Below are 19,110 nucleotides of genomic sequence, written 5' to 3'. Positions count from 1 at the left end.
AGTGTCATATGCTGCAGGATCAGAAGGAAAGGCTATTTCAAAGCAGACAATTTCAAAGTGGATAAGCCACTGCATCCATTTCTGCTACTTACACCATGGTACACCTATGCCCAAGGGCATTAGGTCTCATTCCACCAGAGCTGCAGCTACACTTCAGCAGCCTTCGTCAGAGGAGTACCAACCAAAGACATTCTAGAGGCTGCTACTTGGGTTCTGATCACACCTTTACAGACATTACCATTTACCTCTTTACTCTAAGTCCAGGGCAGGCTTTGCCACTGCAGTGCTGCAGGGCCTTATAGCCACACCTAATGCTGTTTAGCTCCAGCCTCCCAACCATATATTTGGGATTCTACCCAAATGTAATGACTGCAACAGTGAAACACGAAGTGTAAACTTACCATAAATGTAGATGTTCGAGTGTATTCACTGTCGCAGTCCAGGTTACCCTCCCGCCATCCCCCTGTCATTCTGAAATTTATCTTTCCTTCTCTATCTTCTACAACCTGTGTAGTGTATTTGCTTGTAGATGAAGGTAAAGTTTATATTGATGCATGTGTATATATATATATATATATATATATATATATATATATATATGTATATATATATATATATATATATATATATATATATATATATATATATATATATATAATTTTGTTACCTTTTTGGGGGCACCTGACATCGGGGGCAAGAAAAACTAAAGAAAATGGCGTTGGCTGCATGTTTTATACCCCTGATGACCTGACGTCATGGAAGAGAAGACAGCAACCGATGCTGGACCCAAGACTTTGGAATTCAGGCCAACTGAGGGCAACCTGCCAGCAGATTACCCAAATGTAATGACTGCAACAGTGAATACACTCGAGCATCTACATTTATGGTAAGTGTACACAACTGTACTTTATTCCTTCTAGATTTCATCACTTTCTTTACAGTTTGATGCATTTCTGCCACAGCAAGTTGTAAGTAATCAGGTTGTCCCTGCATGGTACAGACTTCAAGAGAGAGACAATTTTGTTTTTATGAGAAATGTGTTTTGCTTTGATGGCAGTAATGTCATCAAGACAGGAAAAGTGTTTTCAATGTATTTCCATTGTTGAAACTGTGCCTTGTCAGTCTTTACTCTAAAATGACTTGTACTGACAAATTATTCAGCAGTATTTTGGAAGTTGTTCCTTCTTCAGCCACCTAAATTCCCACTGGAAGCAAATTTTTCAGGAGGATCCAAGAGCACAGAGCTTAAGTAATCATTCTTACTGAGAGTCTGTGATATATGCCTTTTTTATGTTTTTTTTTATATATTTTTGGCTTCCCGCAGCTGACCATCAGCTACTACCAGGGTTTCTCTCTCGCCTCATCCACCAGGTCTGCAGAACCTCACTTATCTTTCCCATATGTTTGAGGGAATTGAGGAGAGCAAGTCACCTCAGGCATTGTCAAACCACTGCTGTGGAGTGTTATTTCTCCTACTTTCCTCACCCTTGCTCTTCCCAGCAACATCTTGTGGGTGGGTCGTGCTGTGGGTGTCTGGAATACTCCATCCCTCACTTTTGCAAGGTGCTGCTGTTAGCAGGACTGCTCCATCCACCTCTGGGCAAAACATTTGCTGTTGTTTCCTTGATGTCATCAGTGTGAATATATCCAAAACTACCAAGGATGGGCACAAGACAATTCTCTCTCTACCTGCACCGTCTAGCTTCCAAGCTACTAATTGAACTTTGTTCATCTAGACTGTAGTTGAGGCTTTATCCCCCTTCACCATCAACGCAAGCATCCCTTTTTATGTTTTGAGGTTACCTCCGCAGATGTTGGTAAGCTGTTGATGACCGACTGATCAGTTGTTAGATTTCTATCTGAAATACTAATGACCTGAATTTAGGAATAGAATATCCTCAATGGAAGGCCGTCCATCTGGGGTACTTAAATCTGAGTAACTGAAGGGACTGCTCTCTTCTTGTGATGTGCATTTGTGTGGTATACAGTATAATGGCTGACAGAAGATGACATCCAGTCATTTACAACTGTTGTCATTTGTGGCCCTAACAGCAATTTGGAATCAAAACAGATAGTGATGTAAAACAGTAACATTTCAGACACAGTGGAAATGAAGAGAAATGCATTTTCTGTCTCAGTCATGCTAGATATCATAACAAAATTAGGTATTGCGTATTATCGCAACCACCTTCTAAATGTGTCAGAACCTGTCCTGGCACTCAGTAGGCTTAAGGGAGTAAACTAATCCTGAATGGTGTGTCTGCACTTCACATGACACAAAGACGCAAACTTCTCAGCTTCACTGGTCATAATTCTGGAGAGTAGGAAAAATAAGGGGGTGGGGGTGGAAGGAGACAAATCAAGCAAAAATTCTACTGTAAATTACTTCAGAAAGTCATCTTTGCATGTTGACAGCATAATTATAGAAAAAAAGATGAAACAAAAAATTTACAGACAATCTTTAAACATCTTATTAGAACATGAGCATACGTTTTTTTTTTTTTTTTTTCAGAATTAGTGGAGTTTTATAATCAAGCTGGGCTTCATTTGCTAAGCTTGATTGCGTGTGGTCAAAACAATACATACAGCCATGACTTGCGTGGAACCAGGATGCGCTAATATTTTCCCTTTCCAAAGCTGTTTTACACATAACAAGTGTGTTACACTTGTGTTTCACTGTGTTTATTAGTACAGATTTCAGTACTTCCATTATCTGCTACCTGTTCATTGCGGTTTGTCAGTAGTGTATGTACAACCGTCAGATGTTTGGAAGGTGGTTGAGGTAATACGCAAGTACCCAAAATTGCTGTCCCTGCTCATTAACATTGATGGCCTCAACCCACTGCGATAGTACCACAGACCAAGTTCATTCCATCTTGTGTGTTCTCTGTAATCTGCAGGTCTTATTTCTTGAAGGCCTAAGCTCTCTCTGCAGTGTGGACCTGAGTGTTTTTGTGTGTTGCATGCTTTAAGGAGAGCTGGAGATGAGTGGCCTGAAAAAAAAGGAAGTAGATTTTAGTTAGGCAGGACTTGGAAGCCTGTGAGAGAAGAAGAAAAATGAGACTCTGCAAGTGAAGTCTTTCCATGTTGGAATAAGAATGTCATTTTTTTCTCTTTCCATACACTCCAGTTATGTTGTAGCAGATAGTTTTCAAATACTTTCATTAACTGTTCAGCCATCTTTTGTGTGGGTTATTTCTTTAGTTTGTAAAGTATTATTTTATTTGTTTTCACTTAGGAAGGTGGAAGAAAGAAACGAGAAAAAGAAGATGAAATGGCTCTTGGCATTGACTTTGAGCCTTGGACTGCCAAACGGAGTGAGATCCTTGCACGATATACCACCACAGAGAAGCTTTCCATAGTGAGTTCTATTATTTGCTTGTTCCTGTAACAACATTTGTGACCCATTGGAGATTGGTTGCAAATATTATCATCATATGTAAAAGCACCATTCACTGCTATTGTCAAGATATGAGCTGATTTTCCTGTGTAAGGAAAAACTGTGGGAAATTCATGATGGAGCAAGTATGATTCATGTTTATAACTTACTTTGTTATAATTTTATTTTTATGGTTCATTTTTATTTCACATTTTGAAACCTACTAATGATATGTTAATTACTTCTATGCCTATGATGTGATTTTTTTTATCTTTAAAACTAAAGACCATTAAAAAGTACAGAAATGGTTATCAAATTTTAAATTGCTAAACTTGACTACAGGTGCACCACCTGGTTTTTAATTTTTTTTTTTTTTTTTTGAGGGAAATCTAATTTTTTCCTATGTTTTGTTCAATAGAGAGGGGAGTACACTATTTCAGCATATAAGTCTTTTGTGTTATTTGTTTCTGCATCTGTTTTTTCCTTTTTGTAGTTAGTTGTATATTATTTCTGTTTTGCAGCAGGTTAGATTGTTTTGTTATGTATATATTGTCTGTCTCTCCTAGTATATTTGTGTCTGCCTTTGTAGATTACTGTGATAAAAGTTGAATTAATTTTGGTGCTACAGTAGTCTTCTCTGGCATCCTGTGTCTTGCTAATGTTACAGTACATTCTTTGTGCTTTGCATGGTGGTGTTTTGAAGACCAATTCATACGAATGTAACCAATTATTTCTGTTTCATTCCAGAATCTGTTTATGGGTTTAGAGAAAGGTAAGTGCCAAACATGTTTAGATATACTGCTTCCTGTAGAAAAATCATATTAGAAAGTGGTAGCTATTGGTAGACAGCAATTGTTAGGTGTTAATGCATTTCTATGCTTGAAGGAGTTATTTTTATGTGAGAGTAGAATTTCATTTGAGAAGTATACATCACTGTATGTTTTTCTGGGGGGATACTCCAGGTCACTGAGATATGGTATTTCTCCTTTACCCCATGATGCAGAGACCTAAGAGCTGGTATATCTTTTGTACCCCGAGGTGCATTTAACCTCAGAGATGGTTATAATATGGGTTTGCAGGGCCTTGCATAGTGTAAGTGCTTATTTCTGGTTTTCTAGTAACAAATATTGCTAAAATATAACACACACACACACACACACACACACACACACACACACACACACACACTACAGTTTGATGAGCTGAACCACACATCATACTTATGATACAGCACGGAGAGGCATACTGTGTTTAGAATATGAGGAAGTTTACAGTTAGTAAGAAGTCTTCAGACATATATTGACATATGCAAGAGGCAATAGATTTCTGCCTCAGCCAGGATCATTACTTACCCTGTACTTTAGAGGGCAGTATTTTGAGAAATTGAAACCCCAAAACAGCAGATATTTTTTTGCGTGTAAAAGCTGTGAACTGGTTGTTTGTATTCCCCCTAAATGTATGTATGCATGTGAAATAGTGTTGTGTATGTTAAAATAGGTTACCAAAAAATGAACACAGCATTTGGATTTTTTCAGTGTCCCCCCCTTGTGCATGCTAACCATTAAGCCCCACTTGGACTCAACCCATTTATTTTCTTCCCTGACCTAGGAATATCACCTGGGTTAAGGCAAGAGCTGTCTAGATGGGGATGTCTTTCAGACAGCCATGAGGGTGTTTTAATCCCTTGCTGGCATCCTGACAGTGAGGGCACTTGTAATGGCCTGCACTTCCCTGGACAGTAGGTGGAAATGTGATATCCATGTCAGTGTTGAGGATCACAGTGCCGTCTCCTTTTAGATGCATGCTTTTGCACACCCACATTAAAGACTGCCACCAGACAGTAGCTTGCCTAGCCTAATGCTCACTTCCCATCTCCCAACCACTAATTTTTGTTACCATCCCTCTCCCAAGGGATTGAGACAGTGTTTGGTTGAATCCACTCTGCTGCACAGTTGGGAACTCCCATACAGCATCACGAGCTCCTCAGGTGCTGGTGCTGCTAATCAAATCCCGTTTGTCTTGGTTGTAGTCAAAAGCTTTATGCCATCAGAGCTGACTAACATTATTGTGTTGCTCACTCATATACAACTGTGTATGTTTCAGGTAAAATTTACTTTGGCCATACCTACAAGAATTATATGAATTTACTGTATGGAAGAGCAGAATAACAGTTATGTTTCACAGACATATAATTATCTAAGCATATGAACATTTTTCTTTAGCTCTACCTAGTAACATAAACTTTGGGTAGTGATTTGTGCACCTGCACTTGTTCCCTTCACTGTCTCTGGGTAAGAAAGGGTACATATCAGACTACTCTACTCTTATTTGATCAAATCACTGTACAGTTTGATTTTTATTTTATCTGTCTGTAATTATTTCCTCAGTTATTTTGCTAATGGGAAAACTGGCGCTAACGCTGGACCAGCAATTTCCTCAATCACTTGTAGCCATTACAGCTCATTAATAATTCAGGCTTACAAATCATTCATGACTGAGTCTGGCCACCACCATTTCCCCAGGATGGCCAAGCCAGCATTAGGCACTCAGTCCCATCTTATCTTCCCCATTATGCAGCACATGAGAAGCTAATTGAGCTTTGATCATCTTGAGAGCAGTCAAGGTTTCCTCCATATATGCTGCAAGGCCAGGCACAATATCTGGTCCATTTTACTCTTGCTGTCACTAACTGAAAATATTATACATTTCAAACAGATATTAAAAGCCTATATGAATATTTTCATTGTAGATTATTACCTTGCAAGAGAAGTATACCCCTTCATAATAGTAGAGTTTTTCAAAGGCAGGATTCACTGGCTCTCCACTAATATGAAAAGAAGAGCTTATACAATGGAGCAAGTTTTTATGCAGTATGGAAAGCTATGCATGCAAACAGTGTCTAGATGACTGCCTCAGTGTAAATCATTTGAATTCTAAACGGATTTCCAGAATTTTCAATCATTGTTTTGTTCCACATTCTCTTTATTCATCATCTCATCTGATACCGTCTTTCTCTTTCCACCATTAGTCTCCTTTCAGTGTCTGGTTTATATACATTTGTTGGGAGACCACTACTCAAGCTCTTGGTTACATGATTGTCCTAGCAGTGATGGCTTTCACCATTCCTTCTTCTTAAAAGATTGCAGATCTTGCATCATTCTCTTCTTTGTCCATATGATTCACTGTTTTCCTGCACACATCTTCATTCCATAACCTGTGGAAGCTGGTCACCATGGCCTCTTGGGTCTATATCAGTTAATTGAAAGTCCTATTTAGCGAATGCCTGTTAGTCAAACACCAATAAGTGAAAACACTAAATATTGAATGTTCGTGTCAGCGAAATCTTTCCCTGGGGAAACAACCAGTCAGTCATCATTGAGGATTTGCCCTTTTCCCCACTGTAGTGATCTTGTAAGCCGAAAAGATAAACAACAACAACAGTGCGATTTCGAAGTTGATATATTTAGATAGGGTGTGTGAGGGTAGTGGTGGGGGTCATAGCCCCACCCCCCACAACAATGGGTTTTCTTTGGTGATGTTTTTCTGTGGTTCGCTGGGTTGTCCAACTGGTGTTTAACCCAGTGAAATATTTTGCTGAAAAGAACGTTCAGTATTTAGTGTTTTTGCTTATTAGTGTTCGGCTAATAAGCGTTCACAAAAAAGGATGTTCGAGTAACTGATCTAGACCCTGTTCCTGTAACAGTTTTGGGCTGTCAGCCTGTAGTTCTTCTTCCTCCTTTGTCTAAATTCCTGGAATCTTCTCTCTCTTCTCAGCTAGCTGAACACATATAATATATAACCTACTGTTGCCTGATTTACAGCATTGTTTTAGTGCAGGTGATAGTACAATTGCAACTTTTCTGTCTTTTACTGAATATGTGTACTGCATAGTGAATCTGGATCATGCCAGGTATGACCATGCATGACCATGCCAGGAAAGAGCACTACAGATGCTATGTTTGCTCTGAGAGTGTTGATGGAAAAGTACAGAGAAGGTCAGAAGGAGTTGCATTGTGTCTTTGTGGATTTAGAGGAAAGCATATGACAGGGTGCCTAGAGAGGAGTTGTGGTATTGTATGAGGAAGTCGGGAGTGTCAGAGAAGTATGTAAGAGTGGTACAGGATGTGTACGAGGGTAGTGTGACAGCGGTGAGGTCTGTGGTGGGAGTGACGGATGCGTTTAAGGTGGAGGTGGGATTACATCAAGGATCAGCTTTGGGCCCTTTCTTATTTGCAATGGTGATGGACAGGTTGACAGAGGAGATCAGACAGGAGTCCCCATGGACTATGATGTTTGCAGATGACACTGTGATCTGTAGTGAGAGTAGGGAACAGGTGGAGGAGACCCTGGAGAAGTGGAGATATGCACTGGAGAGAAGAGGAATGAAGGTCAGCAGGACTAAGACGGAATATATGTGTGTGAATGAGAGGGAGGATAGAGTAATGGTGAGGATGCAGGGAGTAGAGGTGGGGAAGGTGGATGAGTTTAAGTACTTGGGATCAACAATTCAGAGTAATGGTGAGCGTGGAAGAGAGGTGAAGAAGAGAGTACAGGCAGGATGGAGTGGGTGGAGAAGAGTGTCAGGAGTGATTTGTGACAGACGAGTACCAGTAAGAGTGAAAGGGAAGGTCTACAAGAGGGTAGTGAGACCAGCTATGTTATATGGGTTGGAGACAGTGGCATTGACAAAAGGGCAGGAGTCAGAGCTTGATGTGGCAGAGTTGAAGATGTTAAGATTTGCACTGGGTGTGATGAGGATGGACAGGATTAGGAATAAGTATATTAGATGGTCAGCCCAGGTTGGAAGGTTTGGAGACAAAGCCATAGAGGTCAGATTACTGGACATGTGCTGAGGAGGGATGCTAAGTATATTGGGAAAAGGATGCTAAGGATGAAGCTGCCAGGTAACAGGAAAAGAGGGAGGCCTAAGTTAAGGTTTATGGATGTGGTGAGAGAGGACATGCAGGTGGTTGGTGTGACAGAGCAAGATGCAGAGGACAGGAAGAAATGGAAACAGTTGATCTGCTGTGGTGACCCCTAACGGGAGCAGCCGAAATAAGAAGAAGATAGTGAATCTGGACCATCTTGGTGGAGCCATATTTGTGATTGTGGTCAAGAGAAACTTTGATATGTCATTGGCTTCACTCTTGGGCCCTTTATGTTTTATTTCTTTATGTTCCTTATACCTTAACAGCATCCTTTCCACAGAGAAATGGGTCATATCTAGTAGAAATTGTAGAGACCCTAATATTGTAGCAAAGAGCAACTCTTATGCAAATGTAGCCCAGTGTTTAGCAGATGGATGGAACCATTCCCTTCATATGCTTCACCCATGTACACAGCTCCCCAGTTCATGTGCCTGGGGTCTGGGGAGATCCTTTCTTTTCTTTCTGTTGTTTCCTTGATACTCTTTACTCTAGGCTTGTCTTCCAGCTACAAGTTGCCTTCTCTAGCTCTAATCTTTCTTCTCTGTGTAGAAGTGCATGGGTCTATATTAGTTTGCCGAAATGTGATTTCAGTGAACACCTAAACATCGACTGCACTTCAGTGAAAATCGTTTCAGCGATTCCCTGAATTTACCAAGGGCAAATAAATACTTTCCCTACAGCACAATGGACTGACATGTAAGTAAATCGAACCCAAGCCCCCCACACCCCCAGATATATATACCAACTCCGAGATCGCACTACAGTGGAGAAAAGGGCAAAGTTGAGTAGCTGACCAACTACTTCTTTGTCCTTGGTAAATTCAGCGAATCACTGAAACAATTTTCTCTGACGTGTGGTCGATGTATAGGCTTCAGTCCTAGGGGACTCACAGGACTAAGCAGTGGGGGGGCCTCCACTTCCAAATCTGGGAGAAATAAAACTCCCCCTATGGTAAACTGTCTCAATGACTTCTTTGTAAAACTTTCAAGTACTTCTCAACTGACTAGCCCTTTGAGGGGAAAGATTGCACTTCATGCAAAGAACTGGGGACTCATTACCCAGGACAAATGAGTTTTAAATATAGTGTCCCAAGGATACAGATTTCACTTCCACACGTTACCAACTCCAAACGGTTGGCCAGATCTACCTCCAAATCAGTGGGCAATGGCCCAAAAGCAAGTACTCTCTCTCTTAAGCATAGTGGCTATTCAATTGGTACCAGAAGAGGAAAAGGGACAAGGTTTCTACTCGAGATTTTTCCTGGTACCTAGAAAAGACAATTCATGGCGTCCTATCCTGGACCTGTCTACTCTAAACACCTTTTTGGTGATTCCAGAATTCAAGATGCCGACTCTTCACCATTTGCTTCCTACGCTAAGCAAAGATGCCTGGTTGGCAACACTAGATTTAAAGGAAGCATACCTGCACATCCCAATCAGGGAATATCAAAGCAGGCTACATGCACTGTCAGTTGTATGCACTGCCCTTTGGTTTATCTACTGCGCCCAGGGTATTCACAAAGTACCTAGCTCCAGTCATTGAATTTTGCAGGCAAAGAAATATTCAGATATACCCATACCTGGACAATTGTCTAATTCAGGCAGAAAACCAGGACATACTTTTGAATCATCCTGCTTTTGTACAAAGGGTGCTAACTTGTCTGGGGTACACCATAAATGAAAAGAAATCACACCTGGTACCTTGTCAACAAATTATATTCCTGGGAGCAAGCTTGAATACAACTTCCCAGATGGCTTTCCTCACACCAGAGAAACATATTCACTTGACAACCTACTTCAAACAAGTGGCCACACAAAACCCTGCTGTCTGCAAGGCAAATACTGCAAGCCTTGGGGTTCATGGCCTCCTGCAGTCTTCTAATTCCATATGCAAGACTACATATGAGGAAACTACAGTGGTATCTAAAAAGCCTATGGTGTCAACATTCTCAGGATCTAGAAGCAATGATTCCCATCATTCCTTGCCTACGCCTAGAGTTCCTTTGGTGGGCAGAGGCCTGCCACCAAACAAGGGACTACCATTCACACTACCCCCTGCCGCCCAAACCCTAACAACAGACGCATCAGACTATGCATGGGGGTGCACCTGGCAGGGAAGTGCATTCAGGGCAAATGGAACCCAATTCAAATACACCTTCACATCACTCATAAAGAAATGTTAGCTGTACAGAATGCTCCGACAGCCTTCAAGGACCACATTCTTCCAGGACCATTATTGGTAAAGATGGACAACACCACTGTTATGTGGTACATAAACAAGCAGGGGGGTACACATTCTTACCCCCTCTGCAGACTAGCCATGGCATTGTGGAACACAGCCTTGAGCTACCAAGTGCATCTACAAGCTCAATTCCTGCCAGGCAAACTAAATACACTGGCAGACGGACTAAGCAAAAACCTCATGGACCCACATGAGTGGAAATTGGAACCAAGGATTTTCAACATGTTGACAAGCAAATGGGGGAGCCCAGATATAGACCTGTTTACCTCCCCCCCAGAACTCCCCACAGGCAAGCTTGGAAAGTGGATGCTCTGTCCTTCAGCTGAAAAAAACTATCAGTTTATGCCTTTCCTCCACTCCCTCTGCTCTCCAAAGTACTGCTAAAGATCAAACAAGACAAACCAAGGATGATTTTGATTGCACCAGACTGGCCACGCCAACACTGGTACCCCCTCCTATGTAGTATGTCACTGCTGGCCCCATGGCACCTGCCGTCTCAGCAGGAGAACCAGATTCTGCACTCTCAGCCTCAAACACTGAACTTAGCAGCCTGGCTAATTACCTAAGCTCTCCTTTACCATCCCTCAGTAAACCAGTGATGGATGTCATTTTAGAGGCACGGAGGCCTAGTACTAGAAAATCTTCTGCTGAAAAATGGAAAAGATTCTGTGCCTGGAACCAATCTCAAGGGATAAGCACAGCAGTGCCCAATTTACCTCAGATTTCTCAATACTTAACTGAGATGCTTCACAAGGGCCTGTCTTTTTCCTCAATAAAAATTCACATCTCAGCCATTTCAGCTCATTATAACACAGAACCCTCCCCTCTTCTCTCATCCACTGCTCAAGCTGTTCCTCAGAGGGGCCAAAATTTTAAGACCACCCAGGGGAGCTCCAACTCCAGCCTGGGACCAACTTTGTATTGGAGAAACTCACCCTTTCTCCTTTCGAGCTAGCTGCTACTGCATATTTAAAAATTCCTTTCTTGGAAAATGGCTTTCCTTTTAGCCATCACTTCAGCAAGAAGGGTATCTGAATTACATGCCCTTATGGCAGTGGAGCCTTTCATCATTTTTCATGCGGACAGGGTGTCCCCTCAGGACCAATCACTCTTTCATGCCAAAGGTGGTATCAGTCCATTCATTTGCCGACCTTCTTTCCTAATCCACAGAACAAGGGGAATGGATACTGCACTCTTTAGATGTGCACAGACAACTTAGATTCTACTTGGACAGGACTAAACCTCAAAGGAAATCTGAACAACTGCTGGTGGCATTTGCAGCAGGGACAGAGAGGGTAAGGCTATTTCAAAGCAAACCATCCCCATATATAATATAATATGATAATATAATATAATATAATATAATATAATATAATGGATAGGCCATTACATTCATTTCTGCTATAAGCACCATGAAAAACCTATCCCACAGGGGATCAGACCCCACTCAACCAGGGCTGCATCTACCTCTACAGCCTTTCTCAGAGGCATACCTACCAGGGACATCCTAGAAGCTGCTACCTGGAGTTCTGTACATACTTTCACCAAGCATTACCATTTGCCAATTTTCTCTAAATCCAGAGCTGGCTTTGCCACTGCAGTTTTGCAGGGCCTTATAGCTGGTCCTAATGCTATCTAAATTCCTCCTCCCATCCTTCGCTTTGGGAATCTACCCAAATGTGATGACTGCAACAGTGAAACATGAAGAACATAGTACAGTTGTGTACACTTGATATGTAGATGTTCGAGTGTATTCACTGTTGCAGTCCTGGTTACCCTCCCTCCAGCCCCTGACATCTTTTGGCTATACCTCTTCTCTCCTTTTCAATGCTTAAAAGCTTTTTGGTGTATTTGCTTTTTTGTTGGAGGTATAACCTTGTATATTTACAGATTTAATTGCTTCCCATTAGGGGGCACCTGACATCTGGGGCAAGAAAAATTGATGTAATGACGTCGGCTGCATGTTTTATACCCCTGATTACCTGACGTCACGGAAGAAGAGAAAGCAACTGATGTAGGACCCAAGACTATGTTAATCAGGGCGACTGAGGGCAACTGCAAGCAGATAACCCAAATGTGATGACTGCAACAGTGAATACACTTGAACATCTACATTTATGGTAAGTGTACACAACTGTACTTTCTAGTATACTTACAGCATATTTTGTGACTTAACCTTTACACACGTTTTGTGTTCTTCAGTTCATTATGTATCACATGATTCATAGTACAGATTAGCTTGCACATTTCACTTGTATGCATGTTATGTTACCTGACCACTTGTACATTATTTTTCTGTATAATTTGTTTACTTTATGTGCTATGTACTTCATGGTTTATGCTTAACAATTGTCTAGGGATAAGTTCAAATACCCAGTTAACAAGTGATGGAATTAAAAAAAAAAAAAAGACTAGAGTTGTCATTGTGGTGCATAACTTCACAAGCCTGGTGGAGTCTGTTAGCATGGTTCCACTGTGGTTGAAGAGGGGTCAGACTAGGTTGGTGTTTGGAGAGAATGCTAAACCTGACACTTGGCACAAAGCTAATGAATTGCATTTTTAGAGGAGTTGTATTTTTGATTGTTATTAAACTGAGTTTATTTTGTTTATCAGTGAAAGAATGCTGGTTAGGAGAATGTATATGGTATGTGAGTTTTTGGTAAGGTTGTCAAAGCAAGTCACTGACGTGGGTTTGGTTAGCAGGGGGTTAGGTGTTCGGACTCATTGCTTGCCCCCAGATTGTGGATGAGAGACTAGCAACTGTCATTTCTATTAAAGTGTTAGTCGAGTGGTCAAACTGTTAATATGCAAATTAAAGAATGGAAGCAAGCCACTTATGAAATGGACAGGCTGAGTGGGAGATGCAGATTACCATCAGGATGTAAAAGGAGGTAAGCAACAGATGCAGATATCTGATGTGCTGGATGTGAGGAGGCCTGGAACACCAGTCACCGAGAGGTGAGTTAAGAGGGAGACAAAGTGGTAGAGTTGCCACTGACATGAAAATTTGGTATGGCTGGCTGCATTTGTCTACCTGACTGAGGAAGTTGCACATGTCAGTATTAGGGTGGGAGAGGGATCTGGAGTAAAGTTTGCTGTGGGCTTGTGGGTGATTGCCAGAGACATCAGTCACACCCCTGAAAAGAAGCCAAGTTTATTACAATTAACACATCTTGGTAATATGCATTCTGGGTCTGGGGCTTCGTAGATATCCCAGACTCCATGGAGCAGACTGCTTTTGTTAAGAGTTTGCATGTATTTTGTTTTTCCTCATTGTAATTTTAACTGCTGTTGCAGTATTTTTACTCTTTGGGGATATTCTGCTGAGGATAGCTGAATGTCCAGCCAGCTTACCAATGCCTTTACATCTTTTGGGTGCCGCACATCAGATGTATGTCCTACCTGCAAGCCATAAGGTATGTATGTGACTTACAAGCACCTAATCCTCAGAACTTCTTTGCTGCCAGTCTGAATGGTATGTCTGAATTCAGTCTTCAGACTGTTCTCCAAGGTGGTTCCACTACTGAGCCTTCTACTGTTAATTGTCCCATTGGGATCTCTTCCCTTTTTATTTCCCCTCTATCACCTTAGTTTTCATGTCATCCAGGGAGGAAAAATGTGAGTGTGGGAGGCAGATTACCCATAAAGGTAGACATAAATAGTGCCTTTTTTGTTTAGGTACTATACATGACCATACACATTGTGAGATTTGTCAGTCATCTGTTACTAAGGCACTCCATTCGTCTCATTCCCTCTACTTAAAAAACCCGTGGTTGAAGCTTTTTGCTCAGGGTACCATGGCTGAATCTGCCTGCAACAACATTCATCCACCACTTAAAAAGAAAGCAAAAAGGAGTGAACTGATCCTGCTGCTGTTCAGACTTCTGGTTTACCTTTAGTTGTGCGTATTGCACACAGATGAACAGCAATTGGGCGAAAGGCAGTTTGCAAGATTTGCAAACGCCAAACGGAAAAAGGTTTGAATATGCAATAAGCGAATGCACATTGACAGTCGCTCACTGCACATTCCACATTGTGGGGCAGATTGCACTATAATGGGGATCAGAAAATGGTCCCTTTCCCCACTGTAGTACGATCTCGGAGTTAGAATATTAAAGTGGGGGGGGTTCTGGGGGCATCAACATTAATGTTGGAAAAACAGAGAATCTGCTTTTCAGTTTGTTTTCCAAACATTAAGGATTGTCACCGTTTTCACTTTTGTGGTTTCGAGTTGCTCATATGAGCATTCAAACCACTGTGATTCGGTTTTATAAAGGTAAACCCAGGCTTCCACTGGATGTCTCAATAGGGTTGGACGAAGAACCCAAAGACTGTCTGGTGCTGGTGTCAGCTCCCTCTGCTGTCACCCAATTCGAGGCCAACATGGAGCTGCCTACCTTCTGAGGCTGTGCCTACATCTGGTACAGATGTTGAGAGGGAACCATGGCAGATTATTTAGGAAGGGCCTGGGGGATTCCCCAAGTACTTGTTAGGGAAGAGATGCCTGGTACCCTCATTGAATCTAGGCAGGGGTTTAACCTCCTGTATCTCTTAAAGTTGATGTTTCTTTTAAAACGAAGCAGAGGACTACGCATATGGCTCCTGTGGATAAGGATCCACTCAAATTTGGCAGGATTTTACTTGGGGCTTTTCAATGCTTTAATGGCTGTTGTGTCCACCAAGGCTTATTTGTTCCCGTTTCTATAGCTTGGTTGTCCACTCCTTCCAGACACCATAGGGACTCTGATTACTCTGATGAAGAGTTAGACTTTGGTGAGGAGTTATTGGCTTACTCCTCTCAGATCCGTTCTCCCCTTGTCTTGAGGCTAAGCAAGATGAATCACTGCCTCCTGACTGTCCTATAGAGGAGTTGTCTTTTGGGCATACTGTGGTTCGTATAGTGGAACATTTTAAGTAGGACTGTTCCAGGTTTTCGATGTTCAAAAAATGTGCTATGAAGTCTTGCAAATAAATTATCCTCACTGTCCCTCCAGTGATGGCTGCCCTCCTGGATACTTTCACTGTAGCTTGTCAGGTCCCTGGCTATCAACCTCCTGGCCCTTAGAAATTGGATAAGTTCTATAAAGTTCCTGAAGCTTAACAGATTTTGTATGAAAGCTCTTCCTCTGATCTTGCTGTTATTTTTGTAACCACTGATAAACCATCCAGGTTGCTGGTATTTTCTAAATGTTTACCTTCTAATAAGGACAGCCAATGCCATGGACAGGTATGGTAAAAAAGTATGTAGCTGAAGTTGTCCTTTTCATTCTTCCTCACTTATGGGTTACTGATCAGATCCTCAAATCCTACTCAGCCGCATACTATAGACTTTGGATCCAACTCTCAAGCTCCTTGCACTACCCACAATGACCATGCCTATTGCCTCAGATCTCGTTTGCCGTCTTCACGAATAGAAGCAGATTCCACTCTCGAGTGATTTAGCTGAGTTGCTTAACTGTGAGTTACATACTTTTTTTCTCTTTTTCTAAACAAATAAATACTTTGTTTCTATTCTCCCTCCTATAGTTATTAAGTCATTAGGGACCTTTCTCTTGTTCTTTTTCTTCCTTTTTATCTGTACTGTTCATACAGTACTTCTTTCTGGTTACCATTGTTGGTATTTCTTTTTTTCTTACAGTAAGGTGTTTCTCCTTCTACCATAGTTGGTAGTTTTTTTTCTATTATACATTTGTTGCTTTCAAAAAAAAAATCATTACCATTATTTTCTTTAACTTATATGTTTGTCATCCTCTTTGTGCTATGTTGTACAAATCTGCAGGGTTTAAAAAATTCACTTCTTTTTGGCATAAGATTCCAAACTCTGATACCCACAAGGAGTGTGTTTATTGTCTAGGTGCCAGGCATTTGGACACGGCATGCACGATATGTGCCACTTTCAATCCTACGGCCTTTGCAGATAGAAGAAACAAACTAATCTTGAAGGGTCTTCTATCTCCTCTTTCCATTCTAGTGGCTCAAACCCCTCTAAATCAAGCAAGTGTTCTCCTCTGGAGCACCATAAGTGTTCTCCTTTGAAGTCCCCTCGGATTTCGTGGAGACCAGGAGACTCTAGGATCTGATCTCCCTGAATCTGAAGACATCTTATTATTTGGATCCTAAGGCTTCGGCTCCCAAAGTGATCACTGTTGCTCCACCAGTCCCTCCCTCAGATGCTAAGCCATCAGATCAGAAGCTGAGTACTCCTCCAAAATATGCCATTAAGCCACTCTCTCCTACCTTGCCTGCTCAACTTTTCCAGACACCAAAAAACATTCCAGGCCTCCATCCACTACTTCCTGTAGGTCCTCCAAAAGCTTGTCAGAAGCAGATGTAGATAGGGTGATGCGAAAGTTTCTCAGAGCTCAGATCCAAATGAGGGTTTTGCAAGCTCCATCCCTTATCAGATCCTTGGGTATGCCTGTGACATCTGAGGCTATTATTTCTCCTCCTCTGATCCATCTAGTGGTTTTGGTGCCCCAAGATCCGAGATCCCCGAGATATTTAACATTAGATCCAAGGAAGGTTTTCTCCTCCACTACAGCTGTTTGCCTGACTGGTTTTGCTCTGGTTCCATCAGATTAGAACTTGTCTCAGAGCCGAAGTGTCTGATCCGATGGAGTAGGTTTGGCTCTAGTTTTGCCGGATCCATCCCTTCCTTTTGGAGCTTCAGCCCTGGAGAATTTGGATCCAATTCTCCTCTTGAGGCTCGGATCTGGGGGTGTTCTAGATCTACGTTCTTTGGAAACTTAGGCTCTGAGATTATGGGCCAGGGCTTCCTGTGATCCTTTGGCCTTCAAGGTGATGGAAAAAGCTTTTTCTCTTCAGAAAGAAATCCTACCCCTTTACTCTCATTGGTTCCAGGCTCTGAGTTAGTCAGACCTATTCCACAGGGACAGCCAGTTCCAATGAGTCTTTCCGGTCAATTCCAGTGGAGGAACTTCCCCTCTCTTCCGACACCTCTCCAGAGCATCTCACGGAAGAGGTGCCCTGGAAGAAGATGTGTAAGAGGAGATGCATAGACTTCCCCATGGAGTTTATCATGGAAGATGCTGATTTTAATGAAGGAGAAGGATCTCCAGATCACCACTGGATGACATCTGCTTTGGAGATATTCTAGAGATCCTGAAGCAGAAAGTTTGTTGGTCTTCCCCAATTATCTGTATTGAAGAATCGGTGTTCTCAAAGTTTTTTGGTTCTGGTCCATCTGTGTCTTGGGTACCCCCCCCCCCCAGTGGATGTACTTGTTGATCTGTTTTCCCACTGGGTATGGAAGGAGCTGGATACTGTCAAGCCCATCACCAAGCACCCTGACAATTTTTTGGCCCCACCTGCAGACAGACCCCACTAGTGCAAAGGAGTCCTAGTTGATATGGTGGTGACAGCTGCCACTAAGAAAAAGCTAGCAGAACAGAGCTCTTCTGTCCATTCTCCTAATAGGGAGTCCAGAGCGATGGACATATTTGGAAAGCAAGTGTTCTCCTCAGCTTCTTCCACTGTGAAGTCACTTAATTGTCTGGTACACTTTACTAGGCTTCAGAGAAATTTGACTATCAAATACTCTCTCAAGACTCCCTGTCTGCTGAGGATTTCAAAAGGACTTCATCTCAACTGGCGGCTTTTTTATTTATTTCAAAGGTTTTGATGAGTTTACTCACTCACATGGGTGAAGGTATCTCACGAGCAGCCGGTTCAGAATGCCTGGATGTGGCTATGCAACTTTGTGGAGCCTTTTAAGACAACTTTTGTTAATGCCCCATTTGATGGCACTTCCTTCTTTGGGCCATCAGTAAAAGATACACTAACCCACAGAGAACAAGAAGGAAAGATCCTGTGTGCCATTGAGATCATGTTCTACCCCTCAACAGACCTTCTCTAGGAACCAGAGAGGTGCAAGAAAATGTGGTTCTGTAAATCTCGGGGGACCCTTCCAGGATTTGCATGGGGGCAATTCTCACAGAGGCAGGGGAGGAAATTTTAATGGCAAACGTTGCCCTAGAGGCAGATGAAGCCTGCAGAACCAGGGCTTTAGAGATACTTTTTCAGATAGGCCCTATCAGCTGTCCTCAAGTGCTGCCTAACTGTCCAACTGGAGGCAGTTGGGGGTCTGTTCTGTTTGCGCCTAGACAAACATCACAAGAGATTTATGGGTGCTAAGTATAATATCCGGAGGTTATTAAATACCATTTTCCCTTCTTTCTTATTGTCAAAAGAAGAAACTTCTCGACATTCCTCCCAGTCAGAGGAGGGCTGCTGCACAAGAAATACAAAAGCTGCTAGAAAGAAAGTCATCTAGAAGGTCCCACCCGACCAGATAGGATTTGGAGCTTATTCATGCTTCTTTTTAGTGCTAGAGAAAAAAGTAGACTTCAGGCCCATTTTGGATCTAAGCAGATTAAACCAGTATGCAAAGAAAGTGAAGTTCTGAATGGTCCTGGTTCAGTCCATTCTGACTTTTCTGCACAAGGACGATTGGATGTGCTCTGTAGATCTTCAGGATGCATACTATCATATCAAAATAGATGGATGATCCAGAAGACATCTCTGCTTTTGGCTGGGGGCCAG

The 19,110-nt window shown here is 42.0% G+C and overlaps 1 protein-coding gene across 1 annotated transcript in view; it reads left to right on the top strand.

Annotated features, from left to right (window-relative positions):
* Positions 1-19,110, top strand: part of VPS35L (VPS35 endosomal protein sorting factor like) — a gene marked incomplete in the record, with an annotated part of 3,288,436 nt that overhangs the window by 292,560 nt on the left and 2,976,766 nt on the right. The window contains 2 exon segments of the mRNA XM_044089753.1: positions 3,239-3,361; positions 4,127-4,151. Of these exon segments, the coding sequence (XP_043945688.1) occupies positions 3,239-3,361; positions 4,127-4,151 (148 nt within the window).

The sequence above is a fragment of the Protopterus annectens genome, chromosome 12.part0 (genome assembly GCF_019279795.1).
Source record: "Protopterus annectens isolate FY-2018-M chromosome 12.part0, PAN1.0, whole genome shotgun sequence".
In the NCBI taxonomy this organism is placed as follows: domain Eukaryota; kingdom Metazoa; phylum Chordata; order Ceratodontiformes; family Protopteridae; genus Protopterus; species Protopterus annectens.
The sequence above is the reverse complement of the archived record's forward strand: the minus strand, read 5'-3'. Positions and strand labels throughout refer to the sequence as shown.